This window comes from Acipenser ruthenus, chromosome 4, assembly GCF_902713425.1.
Source record: "Acipenser ruthenus chromosome 4, fAciRut3.2 maternal haplotype, whole genome shotgun sequence".
Taxonomy (NCBI): Eukaryota; Metazoa; Chordata; class Actinopteri; order Acipenseriformes; family Acipenseridae; genus Acipenser; species Acipenser ruthenus.
Window position 1 is genome coordinate 87,277,054 of NC_081192.1, and position 13,327 is coordinate 87,290,380.

Genomic DNA, 13,327 nt, shown 5'->3' on the forward strand with positions numbered 1-13,327 from the left:
GAAGGCAGGCAGTGTGATCTAGTAGTTAGAGCCCACTGACTTGAAGGGAAACAGTGTGGTCCAGTGGTTAGAGCTAAGGGGCTGAGAGGGAGGGAAGCAGGAAGTATGGTCAAGTCAGTAACTAATAAACTTTGGTATAACAAATGCTGGTTATGAAACAGCTAGTACTGCTTTAAACTGTGTTTTACCCCTCCCTTTATTTCCTCATATGTTTACAGGAAAGTGTACCGCTGTGACTGATTGGCCAGGACAGTCCCTTCCCGGCAGCCTCGGCAGAGCCTTGACCACCAGACACATTGCCAGGTGGGTAATGTAGTTTACTGCTCTGAAAAGATCTTGCACAGAGCCAGAGCTGATCTGACGTACCTGATTTCCATCAAGTGGTAATCAGGGATGAAAATAAGATTCCGGTTTCATAGCTGTTTCCCCTATTCTAGGTTATACTACGAGCTTGATTAACCACAGTGTATAGGTAACAAGCGCAGGTGTGTCATCTTAAACTCATAGTGAAACCAGGAGTGGATCAATCTGCTCTGCAATGAGAGTGTTCTGTGGTATAAAATGCTGGCTTATAAACAGAGATCTCTGTTCAGGCAGTGTATAGGAATGTCTTTGCAGTTTTAGTTACTCTGTATCGGCCTGACCTGGATTTCAGTTAGCTTGGAGAATCTAGGTGGGACGAGCAGAGTTGAAAGGTCACATTTATCACATGATTCTCCACACTCTTGGTACAGACAAATATGGTTACAGAAAAAATAACTCAGTATCACAAGAACCCAGGAAAACTCAAAATGTAATGGAATATTTAAATGTCTATTAAAATTACGTTGAAGCTCCACCTTGCTATTCAGTCATTTTTCTTTGCCTGTTCTACAGCCTTCAGGTGAAAATGCAGTGCAGTAACCCACTGTCCAACCGAGTACACGTTTTTTATTTACCATACCATTGCCATAATGTAGTTATTATAAACCACACATGAGAAATCAACCCATCAATGTGTCAAATTTCAAGTACATCTTATATACAGATATGCATGGAACATACAGCAAAGCATAGAGCCCTGCTTCGAATCATTGTTGTTCATATTGAAAAACAACAATATGTTCATAATAATTAAAAACTGTCAACAAAAAATGGCATAGTGATTTATAATGAGTACGGTGTCTCTTATTATAACAGAAACAGCAATTAACACAGTATCAGCAACTCAGCTTCGCTTTGTGGTCTGCCCCCCCTTACTCCCCCCCGCCCGAAACTGCATCTATACTGCACAGGATGGCATGCATTATATACAGTCTTTGACAGGGTAACATTCAATATATGTGCAGTACACTGTACAGCAGGTGTGCATTATGCATTGGATGTACATTATTCAAATATACAGTTCTTATACAGATTTAATAAAATGTGTTTTCCATAATTGGGGGGGGGGGGGGGGGGGGGGGATACTGAACTGTGACCTGGGAATCTGCCAGTTCAATGCGAGCAACTCCGTAGCTGCAGATCTTTAGGCAGTGTATTCATTACACTGGTGTCTCGGAGCCAGGACATTTTTAACACGCACACTCAGTACTGAGGTCCTGTACTCTGAGCCAGCTCTACAGATGCATCCTAATGGGTTTCAAAGATGTGATTGCAAACACCCCCTCAGCAGTGGAGAATGATAAGCGCAGAAAAGAGTGTTTTCTTTTTTTTTTTTTATCTGTATGGTGGTAGTAGTATGGACCTGACCAGGTACTGCCCTCGTCCAGCCATCAACTATCTGCCCGTATGATGGACGACACCAACATGTCCCCATGTAGCTTCAGGCCGCCCTATCCTTTTTTAGACTGGTATTCCAGCAATGACGAAACGATTTAATGTTGTACCTCATAGCCAGGAATCAACTATCCAATTATACCCCAAGCATTTTAAGTAGGCTTGTTTTATTTTGGTTTATTGTGAAGAAAGCTTTCACGATTAACTGTAGCCTTGCAACTTCCAAGGGTTCTCATTGATGGGTGGAAGGTGGGGTGAAAAAGGAGCAAAGGCATCCCAGTCACACAAATCAGTTTACATCCAGAGCGAGCGGAAAATCAATAACGTTAAAACAATTTTCATAGTGATCTGGTCAGTGTTCGTTCTAGTTTATTAGATGCCAGTTTAGCTTATAAGTTATCAAGCAACACAAGTGGTGAAATGTTCCTGCAGTAGTCACTCGGTAAATGACTGAACTCTTCAACTTTCGTTGCTCTTATTAGTTGCTTTAATTGTACAGTAATTAGTGATTGCTTTTGTAACAGATGTGTCAGTGTTGCCTTGGTTTAGCTCTTCCTGCTGTCAAGCTAGGGAACTGGAAAAAAGAACTCAGAAAGCGCCTTTAAAAAAAAAAAAAAAAACATTCTCTGCAGATTAATGGATTGATGCCCGTGTTGGGCACACAGCTAAAGCAGTTTGGGAATTCAGATGTAATTACAAAAGTATTGTTTCCTATTGCATTTGAATGAAGTGTTGCAGTCGTCTAGTGATGCATTGTTCACTGCATTCCTGTGAACAGGCTTATTATCTCCCTCAGGATGAAATCCCAAGCGACGGGGATAAAGTGGAGGCGGATGTACTTTACTGCGTATGTCGCACTTTACATTTTTCCTTATATCAGGAAAACTGCTTACAGTATTCATGTGTGATGAAACTTGGAATAACATTATTTAAGAAAGTTAAGATTCTGTATACCACTTATCCAGTTGTCATTAAACTATTCTTTGCCATTTATTATTCTGTTCTGTACAGTACATACTGTTGATATACATTTTGGTCATCAACCTTTCATTATGCCAATCTGATTTACAGCTGTGCCGGGGGGTAGGGGTGGGGGGTGGGTTGTTAGTGACATACATGCCTGTATAAATTGCTGTCATTGTGAAGTGTTACCCAGGATCATAAATGTAATTTTAATTGTATTATTATTATTATTATTATTATTATTATTATTATTATTATTATTATTATTATTATTATTATTATTATTATTATTATTATTATTGTTTGACAGCAAGTTCTCGTTCCCAACCTTTTTCAATGTAGGGGCCGTCTTGGTGTTTGCATTTTTCCCACAGACCACTTGCCACGCATTTTTTCACAACAGAATTTTAAACAAATTGTTATGTGTATATGTATAAGTAAAGTATTTATATAACTTCCCTAACTTAATGATATCCTTGGGGTTGAATCTTTGCTACCAGTTCATCAAGCAATGTTGTCATTTTGCGCATTGAAAGTTGCTGATGGCGCAGTTCCCTGTTCTTTTGTTTAAAAAAGTGTTTTTTTTTTTTCACATTCTGAATGCTTTGTAAATAAATCAAATGGCGTCTCAATTTTGCAGGTTTAAGAGCTTAATTTGACAAAACCTCCTGACAAATAACGCACTGGGGCTTTGGGTCGTCCTCGGATCCAGTAAATGTAAATCCCAGTGCTAAATATTCTGGATTGTATTTATGACACAGAAGCTTTCTTTTCTTAGAAGGTGTCTGAAATTCGTCAGTTCCTGTTTTGGTTAATGACAGTGTCAAGAACAGACTGTACACAGTATTTCCAGTGGTAGTAAGAGAATTTCCTTTTCACATCTAGTCTTGTGAGATATTAAACCTGGAAGTGAAACCTAAAATCCATCATTCACGCTACGGTACAGTTCACAAGTCAAGCAACAAATGTAGCCTCTTTTTTGTTGCACATTAACATCTGTTACTATGCAGCTAACCTCTCCAAAAACTTGTAATATGGAAATCGGAATATTCCTATGTCCCTGGCAACACTGTAGGACATATTTTATATTATTGAAAATGAAAAGTACAACAACTGTTGTTTTAATGTTGTTGTTGTTGTTGTGGTGTTTTTTTTTTTTTAAATGTAATTTAGTCAGTCCAACTGAGTTAGGAATATTGAATGCAGTGCGCTACTTTGATGCGGAGTGAAAAGGCTGGAGACAGATTACGTTTAATTTTTTCCTGAACAGTGAAAACAAGCAGTAGAATTAGAGCACAGATTAGAAAGATGTGCATTCACTTAATACTATTAAAACTGCAGACGTTCGGGATTGTAATTGAATATAATCCAATAAACGTGAGCAAATGTTTTTGATACTGTGCAGTTACAAGGACCCTCTGAATGTGTCTGCACTGGTTTACTCTCTCTACCTGACACCTTTCCTTTGGTTCCTTCCTTTACAGTCGCGCAGTGCAGCGTAGCCTGGCGATTATCCGGCAAGCCAAACTGAAGAAGCAACAGAAAAGGGAATACTGCATGTACTACAACCGCTTTGGGAAGTGTAACCGCGGGGAGAAGTGCCCCTTCATCCATGACCCAGATAAGGTGGCTGTCTGCACCAGGTACAATGTGTAACGATAGACTGGCGCATTCAGTATTAACCCAGAAGGCTTGAGGTGCACAGACCAATTTATTCAGATCAAGCTCTCTACAGGTGAGGGTCATTGGTGTTGATTGTGCTATTTTACCATTCCGAGTGAAACACTTGGAGAAACAGTTGCTTGGCTTGTGTGGGTTGCTGTTCTCCACAATCTAAGAGCATCAGTCATCACAAATCAAAGCAGCTGTTTCTTCAGTTGTTAGCCCGATCAACACCAGTAACCCTCACTTGATTGTCAGCACCTGATTTTTGTGGAGAGCTCAATCCCAATAATCAGTTTGTGCAGTATAGAGTCCAGACAAGCGAAAGAGCACATTTTATAGTAGCCAAATGCTTCACACCATGCACAGGCTAGTTCCACAGTTCCATTCTATAACACATGTCACAGAGTCAGGTACTTCTATTATTTACCGCTAGTTAACCCACGTCCAAATACATCCGAGGCACATCGACACATCCAGTCCTGCCTAGTGGATTGCGCTGAAGAACTATACAAGTTGCTTAAAGGTACAGTAAGCAATTAGTAAAGGATCATTACAAGTATCTCGCTTCTGCCCTTTCTTTATTCAGCTCCAGGAACTCCTGACCTGAAGTGCTTGTTACAAGACAGACCACACTCTCATCCTGGTCGCTAACTTTAGTAAAGAGTCTGTACTACGTGTAGCAGGGAGTTGAGGAGTGAGAGTCTAAGTTTTAATTCCTAGTGGAAAGGCAACCACCAAAAATAGAAATTCTGTATTTACTGTCTGATTACCTTAAACAAACTATGCAAATAAAGTAGTGATAATAAATCATAGTGCACTGATTTAAAATCCTTGATTTGAAATGTTTAAACCTACATTGGGGAGTTTTGTAAGGATGTTGTGTGCAGAGATCTGGAAATGACAATTAACAATCTCTCTCTTCTTTGGTTGCAGGTTTCTCAGAGGCACGTGCAAGCAAACAGACGGGTCATGTCCATTCTCACACAAAGTGTCCAAGGAAAAGGTAATTGCATTTAACACATGAGTACATTCCTATTTACAGTCTGGGACAAAAGTATTGGCATCCTACGCTTAATGTAAGGTCATTCAAGAAAACATGTTAAATACAAGCATTTAGTGAACAGTAGCCACTAATTAATATGACAAAGACCAAAATACACAATTTCTGGTACTTTTACAAAATCTTTTATATAAAAAAAAGTTAAAAAAAAATAATAAAAGTACTCAAGCACTTTCAAATATTTGTTCAAAAGTACATTTGAAAGTCTGTAAAATTGTAATAGAACTAATTAAAAACTATATTCATTGATCGAAAACCACCATTACACAATAATTAAGCTCCATTATAAAGTCAATAGCCAGAAAACAAGGTAATTATTTCCAACATCTGTTGAAGAACATTTTGGCAACACAGCAAGTGATGGTCAAGGCAAAGGAGTTGGATTCACATTTGAGAAAAGCACTCTTAGCAAACTACAACAACGAAATGGCTACAGAGCAGTATCAAAGAAATACGGAATACCAAAATCCAGAATCCAAGCAATAAAGACGTACGACAGAACAAATTCAACTAAAATACTTGAAAAACGTGGACGTCCAAAGAAAATTATGGGTACAGCAGGTAGGAGAATTGTACGAGCAGCTAAAAAAAATCCAAGATTAACAGCAAGAATTTAGAAGCATCAGGCATAATAGTGCACGAAAGAACTGTACAGAGGCATGCATGTAGACCTTGCTGCAAACCACTTTTAAAAACAAATGTATAAAACAGGCTGGCTCAAATATGCTAAGAAATATGGAGTATGTTTGGAGAAAAAAAGGGAAAGCCTTTAATGAAGAAAGCCTTGTACCTACAGTTAAATAAGGGGGTGTTTTAGCAGTTCAGGGACTGGATTTTATCTTTCAACATGACAACGACCCAAAGAATACAGCTAAATCAACTCTGAAATTCTTGAAGAAGATAAAAGTTCTGGAATGGCCTTCGCAATCACCAGATTTCAATCCACAATGTACTGTAGACTCAATGTACTGTAGACTCAGAATGTACTGTAGACTCTATGTACTCAATGTGCTGTAGACTCTCAATGTACTGTAGACTCTATGTACTCAATGTCCTGTAGACTCTCAATGTACTGTAGACTCTATGTACTCAATGTCAGGTAGACTCTCAATGTACTGTAGACTCTATGTAATCAATGTACTGTAGACTCTATGTACTCAATGTACTGTAGATTCACAATGTACTGTAGACTCTGTGTACTCAATGTACTGTAGACTCGCAATGTACTGTAGACTCTATGAACTCAATGTACTGTAGACTCGCAATGTACTATAGACTCTATGAACTCAATGTACTGTAGACTCGCAATGTACTGTAGACTCACAATGTACTGTAGACTCAATGTACTCAATGTACTGTAGACTCGCAATGTACTATAGACTCACAATGTACTGTAGACGCAATGTACTATAGACTCTATGAATTCAATGTACTGTAGACTCGCAATGTACTATAGACTCTATGAACTCAATGTACTGTAGACTCGCAATGTACTGTAGACTCACAATGTACTGTAGACTCGCAATGTACTGTAGACTCAATGTACTGTAGACTCTGTACTCAATGTACTGTAGACTCGCAATGTACTATAGACTATGTACTCAATGTACTGTAGACTCGCAATGTACTATAGACTCTATGAACTCAATGTACTGTAGACTCGCAATGTACTATAGACTCTATGAACTCAATGTACTGTAGACTCACAATGTACTGTAGACTCAATGTACTGTAGACTCACAATGTACTCAATGTACTGTAGACTCGCAATGTACTGTAGACTCTATGAACTCAATGTACTGCAGACTCACAATGTACTGTAGACTCAATGTACTGTAGACTCGCAATGTACTGTAGACTATGAACTCAATGTACTGTAGACTCACAATGTACTGCAGACTCACAATGTACTGCAGACTCACAATGTACTGCAGACTCACAATGTACTGTAGACTCGCAATGTACTGTAGACTCGCAATGTACTGTAGACTCTATGTACTCAATGTACTGTAGACTATGAACGCAATGTACTGTAGACTCTCAATGTACTGTAGACTATGTACTCAATGTACTGTAGACTATGAACGCAATGTACTGTAGACTCTCAATGTACTGTAGACTCTATGTACTCAATGTACTGTAGACTCATAATGTACTGTAGACTCAATGTACTGTAGACTATGTACTCAATGTACTCAATGTTCTGTGGACTCTGTACTCAATGTACTGTAGACTCACAATGTACTGTAGACTCAATGTACTGTAGACTATGTACTCGGTGTACTCAATGTTCTGTAGACTCTGTACTCAATGTACTGTAGACTCTCAATGTACTGTAGACTCTATGTACTCAATGTACTGTAGACTCTCAATGTACTGTAGACTCACAATGTACTGTAGACTCACAATGTACTCAATGTACTTTCCCCATAAGGTTGTAGACAAAAAGATGTCAGAGAAATGTCTTCTAAAATGTACTATATCGCTTGTTTTGCTTGACAGCTAAATATGGCTGTGGAGGTGGCGGGGGCAGAGGCAGCTCCTGCTGCCCTGCTCCTAGTGGTGGAAGCAGTAGAGGTGGGAGCAGCGTGTAGTCTCCTGGCGATGGAGGTGGGAGCAGCGTGTAGTCTCCTACTGTTGCAGGGGACTGGTGCGGCTCTGCCTCACTTGCAGGGGACTGGTGCGGCTCTCCCTCTCTTGCAGGGGACTGGTGCGGGTCTCCCTCCCTTGCAGGGGTAGGTGATGGAGGCAGAGTCAGCTCCTGCTCCTCTCCTCCGGGTGGTGACGGTGGGGGAAGTGATACCAGCAGACATTCACACTCTGCTGGTGGATGGGAACCCAGCAGGCATTCACCCTCTGCTGGTTGACACGGGGGCAGCAGGCATTCTTCCTCTGCTGGTGGACACGGGGACAGCAGGCATTCTTCCTCTGCTGGTGGACACAGGGACAGCAGGCATTCTTTCTCTGCTGGTGGACATGGGGACAGCAGGTATTCTCCCTCTGCTGGTGGACACGGGGACAGCAGACATTCTTCCTCTGCTGATGGACATGGGGACAGCAGGTATTGTTCCTCTGCTGGTGGAGATGGAACCAGCAGGCATTTTTCCTCTGTTGGCAGCTTGGGTCCTAGGGCTGTGGAAGCACCGACTCCCCCCTCTTTGGGCTATGGAAGCACCGACTCCCCCCTCTTTGGGCTGTGGACGCACCGACTCCCCCCTCTTTGGGCTGTGGACGCACCGACTCCTCCCTTTTGGGCTGTGGACGCACCGACTCCTCCCTTTTGGGCTGTGGACGCACAGACTCCCCCCTCTTGGGCTTAGGACGTTCGGGCTCCTCCCACTCAGGCGTAGGACGTTCGGGCTCCTCCCACTCAGGCGTAGGACGTTCGGGCTCCTCCCACTGTGTGTGGTTTTGAGTCATTTGAGTAAACAAGTTAGCGGAGGCAGGTTAGCTAGAGGCTAAAGGCTGGAGGAGCAGTAGGTTACATTTTGAGTAGCTAGTTCCCTCTTGAGGAAATCGGAGCGAATCAGCACTTTTCCTGCTCCTTGCACTAATAGACCTTTTTATACAGACCACCTCCACTGATAAGCTTCATTACTCTCCCCTGCTCTGCATACTTTCCTGTGTTCAACAATCCCTAATGTGGCTGCAGCGCTTGGCTGCCTTATATTAATGTTATTGCCAGTGGCCAACAATCAGCAGAATGCAGAGAAAGGTTCATTTAAAAAGGAAAAGGCAGATTTGTTTTTTTCTCTTGGTCTTTACCACAAGCTCTTTATTGCTCATTCTCTCTCTCCCTGTTGCCCTGTTACCACCCCCCTTTGGGGAAAGACAGCACTGCAGCAGCTGATCAGTGTGTGACGCTCAGCTGCAGAAGGGTTACTACTCCACAGAAATAAGGTGCTGCCAATCAGGTGAGGGTCACTGGTGTTGATTGGGCTAATTTGCCATTGAAAGGGAAACCAGTGAAGAAACAACTGCTTGGATTTATGATGATTGCTGCTTTTCTTAGACTCTGTAGTGAACAGCAATCCACAATCCCAATAAACACCAGCGACCCTCACCTGTGGAGAGCTTGATTCGACTAATCAATAATCGGATCATGCAGCACTACTGCTGGAGCGGTGATGAGACTACTTGAATGTAATGGCACTCATTGATGGTAGAAAGTTTAGAAATAGTGATAAACAGTGCTACCCTGTTATAGGTGCTACCCTGTTATATATGCGGTGGTCGGGTCCATAATTGTGTTATTTGTTTTTTTGTTTTATTTTTTTGCCTTCTATCGAATATTGGCATTGTTGTTCTCGAAATGATTTTCAATGCCCACAAGCCAAATTAATATTGTAGCGTACCGTGGAAAATGAAGGAAAGAGACACATGATTATTCCCGGCCCCCTGTTAGCCTGGGCCACACCAAAAACAACAAGCCGTCCTTGCACTCTCACAGCAGCACATTCACACAGCAGCTTGTCTCATTCGTTAGTGCAGCACATTTTTTTTTCTAAGAGCAGTCCTCTTTGGAGTCTTATCAAGAAAACCTATTTTGTTTTTCATCGTCTTTTATCCACCCATGCAATGTAGATTCTGCAACATTTTTATCTTTTGATATAACTGGTGCTTGAATTTCACCTTTTCTTACTCTGTCCACTGCATCAAGTTTCATTTTAACAGAGAAATATCTTAGTTTTTTGCTGTCTGCCATGCTTCGTACTGTATATCTGGAACGTTCACCCACATTTGCGAGTCAAATTGCATTATGGGGGAAATGGGAGCCACGACCATACCACATTATAACCAATTCCGCACTATAAGAGGTCAGCACTGTATTTAAGAGAGTGGTAGACAGAATGAGGGAAGGACAGGGTATGAAAGGAATATTCATTAAATAAAATTTAAAAAAATGGAAAGTTAGTAAAAATGATTATAGGCTCTAAATAAAGTCTACCAGAACTAATGGGGGTTTAAAAGACATTACACATGCATAGTTTGTAACCAGTACTGGGTTTTCAGAATGCCAATACCAATCATGTAAACGCAGAATTGAATCAGAATTCCAATACTGATATTATGTAAATGGTGCAGTAGGTATTGGAATTCTGAATTGTGGGGATCCTGAATCCCCTGGATTCTGAATACTCGCTCCATGTAAACGGTGCAAGTTGGATCAGTCAACATGGATATAAGTAGTGTGTTATTGTAGCACAGAAAACAGCCCCCGGTCTACTCTATAACCAGTCTGTTTTTGTTGTTGTTTTTTCCAGATGCCTGTGTGTTCGTACTTCTTGAAGGGGATCTGCAACAACAGTACCTGCCCATACAGTCACGTCTATGTCTCCCGGAAAGCAGAGGTGTGCCAGGACTTTCTGAAAGGATACTGCCCGTTGGGGGAGAAGGTATGTTCAGTACAGAGAGGATACACAGTGGTTCAAAGTGGATGACGCAAAGCATAATCAATGAGTGAGGGAAGACATGAACACTGAGGGATGAAGCCCCAAGTTGTCTCCTCATGAATTGATCATTTGAGTTTCCCCATGAAGAACCATTGTGTTTTCTGTTTATACCATGCGTAATTAACCATTTACTCTTTAAGACAGATAATGGTATTCCTGGTGAGTGTTACAAGGTAATAATGGAAGTCCAGAGTTAATAAACACAGAGGGCTCTATGACACAGAGGGCTCTATGTACTAATATTGCTTACATGTTTGTAAATACTGCGTAGAATTTCTGCATGCAATGTACAAAGCAGCTACCGTAAAATCACTGCATAAATGACTGCTCATTATACAGGAGGGATCGGAGTTTGCATCTCATTATAATTTGCATTTGCACGATAATTCTGCAGTCGCTACCATGTTTTTACTTGTCTGTACCCTAAGCTTCCCTATGCTTTCAGTGCTTTAATTTAATTTAAGAATATCTCAAGAAAAGTTGATGTGTATTTTAGTTGTGCAAAGGAAGAAAGTACAGTACATACCGTAGGCTACGCAAGTAAATCTTTTGTTGTCTATGCACTCCATCAGGGGTCTCCATGGATTGGATGGATTGAATATGATATTGTGAAGTACCGTGCTGTTCAGTCTTGCCAGCCCTTCAGATCTGAAAGTCGACGGTTTAAAGCAAAAGTTGCCAAACAATCACAGTACATAGACACACCAACAACTACCCTACTTATTCTGTTTAATGAATTAAACATTACTGTTGCTATGGGGGTCTCTAAATGCAATCAATCTTTTCCTTCTTTTCATTAAAAAAAAGGTACCAAATAAAAGTTGGCCTTGTACATTAATAATAATGTAGTATATAGTTCTAGGGCTGTAATATTGTTTTTTAAAACAGTGAAACTTGAATTTACCGGTTGTTAAAGGGACTGCGTAATCGTGGGTGCTTAAAGCAGTTGGCTGTTTGTTTGTCAGAACCTTAAAAGTGTTTGCTGCTCACAAATGACTTTCATCAATCTTCCCTGCTGTGCACGTCCGTTCGTTATATAAGTGTCATGTGTTTAATAGTGTTGCACTACCTTGGTTATTTCACCTGTATGATAAAATCCTTTCAATGGCTTAATTCCTGTCATTAACCAACCACCTATTTCGCCTATTGACTGACATGCTTTCAGCCAGTAACATGACTCAGAAGACACTGCCCTATAAATGCAAGTGAAACAGACATCTTCCGAATAAGGCATGGGAACTGAGAACTTTCTTTAATGTAATGTAATGCCAGATGCAGTGTTTTACAATGACAATACGTTTTTGTTTGTTTTTTCTTCAAAACTGCTCATTTGACACCAACTGTATGTAGCTAATGGAACAGCAAACCAGGTAAAATGTATGGGATTTTGTTAGTTACAACCACTTTAATGCAAGATCGTGGAAGTGCTCAGAACTCAAGCATGCACTGGGATTGATTCTCATAGAGATTGATACAAGCCATTTCAGTGGGTTTCAGTTGGCTTGTGCCTTCGTCTCACATTGACAGGGAAACCAATAGAGACTCCCTGACAAGTCAGGTGCAATGCCACCTCTCCGTAACACCGCACATAAACAAGCTGCACTTCTTGAAAAAGAACAAGAAATGTAACTTCTCAGAACACAGATTTTCGTATATCTCTCCCCCCATTCCCATCCCATGTCCATTTAGATTTAAATATTCCAGTTCAAATGAGAATGTAACTGAAGAGATATTAATATTTATTCTATTATTAAAAGTGCTTGGTCTGTAATTTTTGGTGTGTCACAAAAGCACTCTACTAGATATGATGGATAGCAGCTTATAATTATATATTGGGGGAAAACGCTGACCCAGGCATACTGTAACAAGGAGGAGAGACTCCAGGCACGGCACGCAGGGGTTAACGCTCTTCTCTAAATAATATAACAATCTGCTGAGGCTTGCTTTTCATATTGAGCAGATTGGACTCTAATAGGCCCTGGAGAGCTGGGCGATCTTCCTTAAATCAAGTAAAAATGTGTAACTTTGTCTTGTATAAAGATGTTCTTTTTTTCCTTTATGAAAATGTACTGGATCAGGCCCTTGCCCCCCCCCCCCCCCCCCTTTCTCTCTCTAACTGAGAGATTCAGACACTTTCTCCCTCAAACTTTTTACAGGCTGTGGGAAAACCCACAATGACGACTTACAGATCAAGTTGTGCAGACCTGTTAAAGGTAATTTCAAGTGAGTTTACTAGTAACATAGAAATGTCCAGTGACAACTACAGACAACCAGTTTAATGATACAGTGCTCCCCCTTTGTAGCGCTGTAGTTGGGAGCCATAGTTAAGCAAATACAAGTTTCAATGTAATAGTTACTAGAGCAAATTCACTTCTCTAAACCTGGTTACAATGGGCTGGTCTCTTCATTATAACACGGTGAAAATGGA

General features: G+C 40.8%; 1 protein-coding gene across 2 annotated transcripts in view; it reads left to right on the plus strand.

Moving 5' to 3' along the window:
• Positions 1 to 13,327, plus strand: part of LOC117399626 (zinc finger CCCH domain-containing protein 3-like) — a 129,822-nt gene that overhangs the window by 85,023 nt on the left and 31,472 nt on the right. For both annotated transcript variants that reach the window (XM_033998919.3, XM_059023028.1), the window contains exons 6-9: positions 219 to 303; positions 4,206 to 4,364; positions 5,320 to 5,389; positions 10,711 to 10,842. In XM_033998919.3, coding sequence (XP_033854810.3) covers positions 219 to 303; positions 4,206 to 4,364; positions 5,320 to 5,389; positions 10,711 to 10,842 — 446 coding nt within the window. The remainder of the gene's footprint in view (positions 1 to 218; positions 304 to 4,205; positions 4,365 to 5,319; positions 5,390 to 10,710; positions 10,843 to 13,327) is intronic.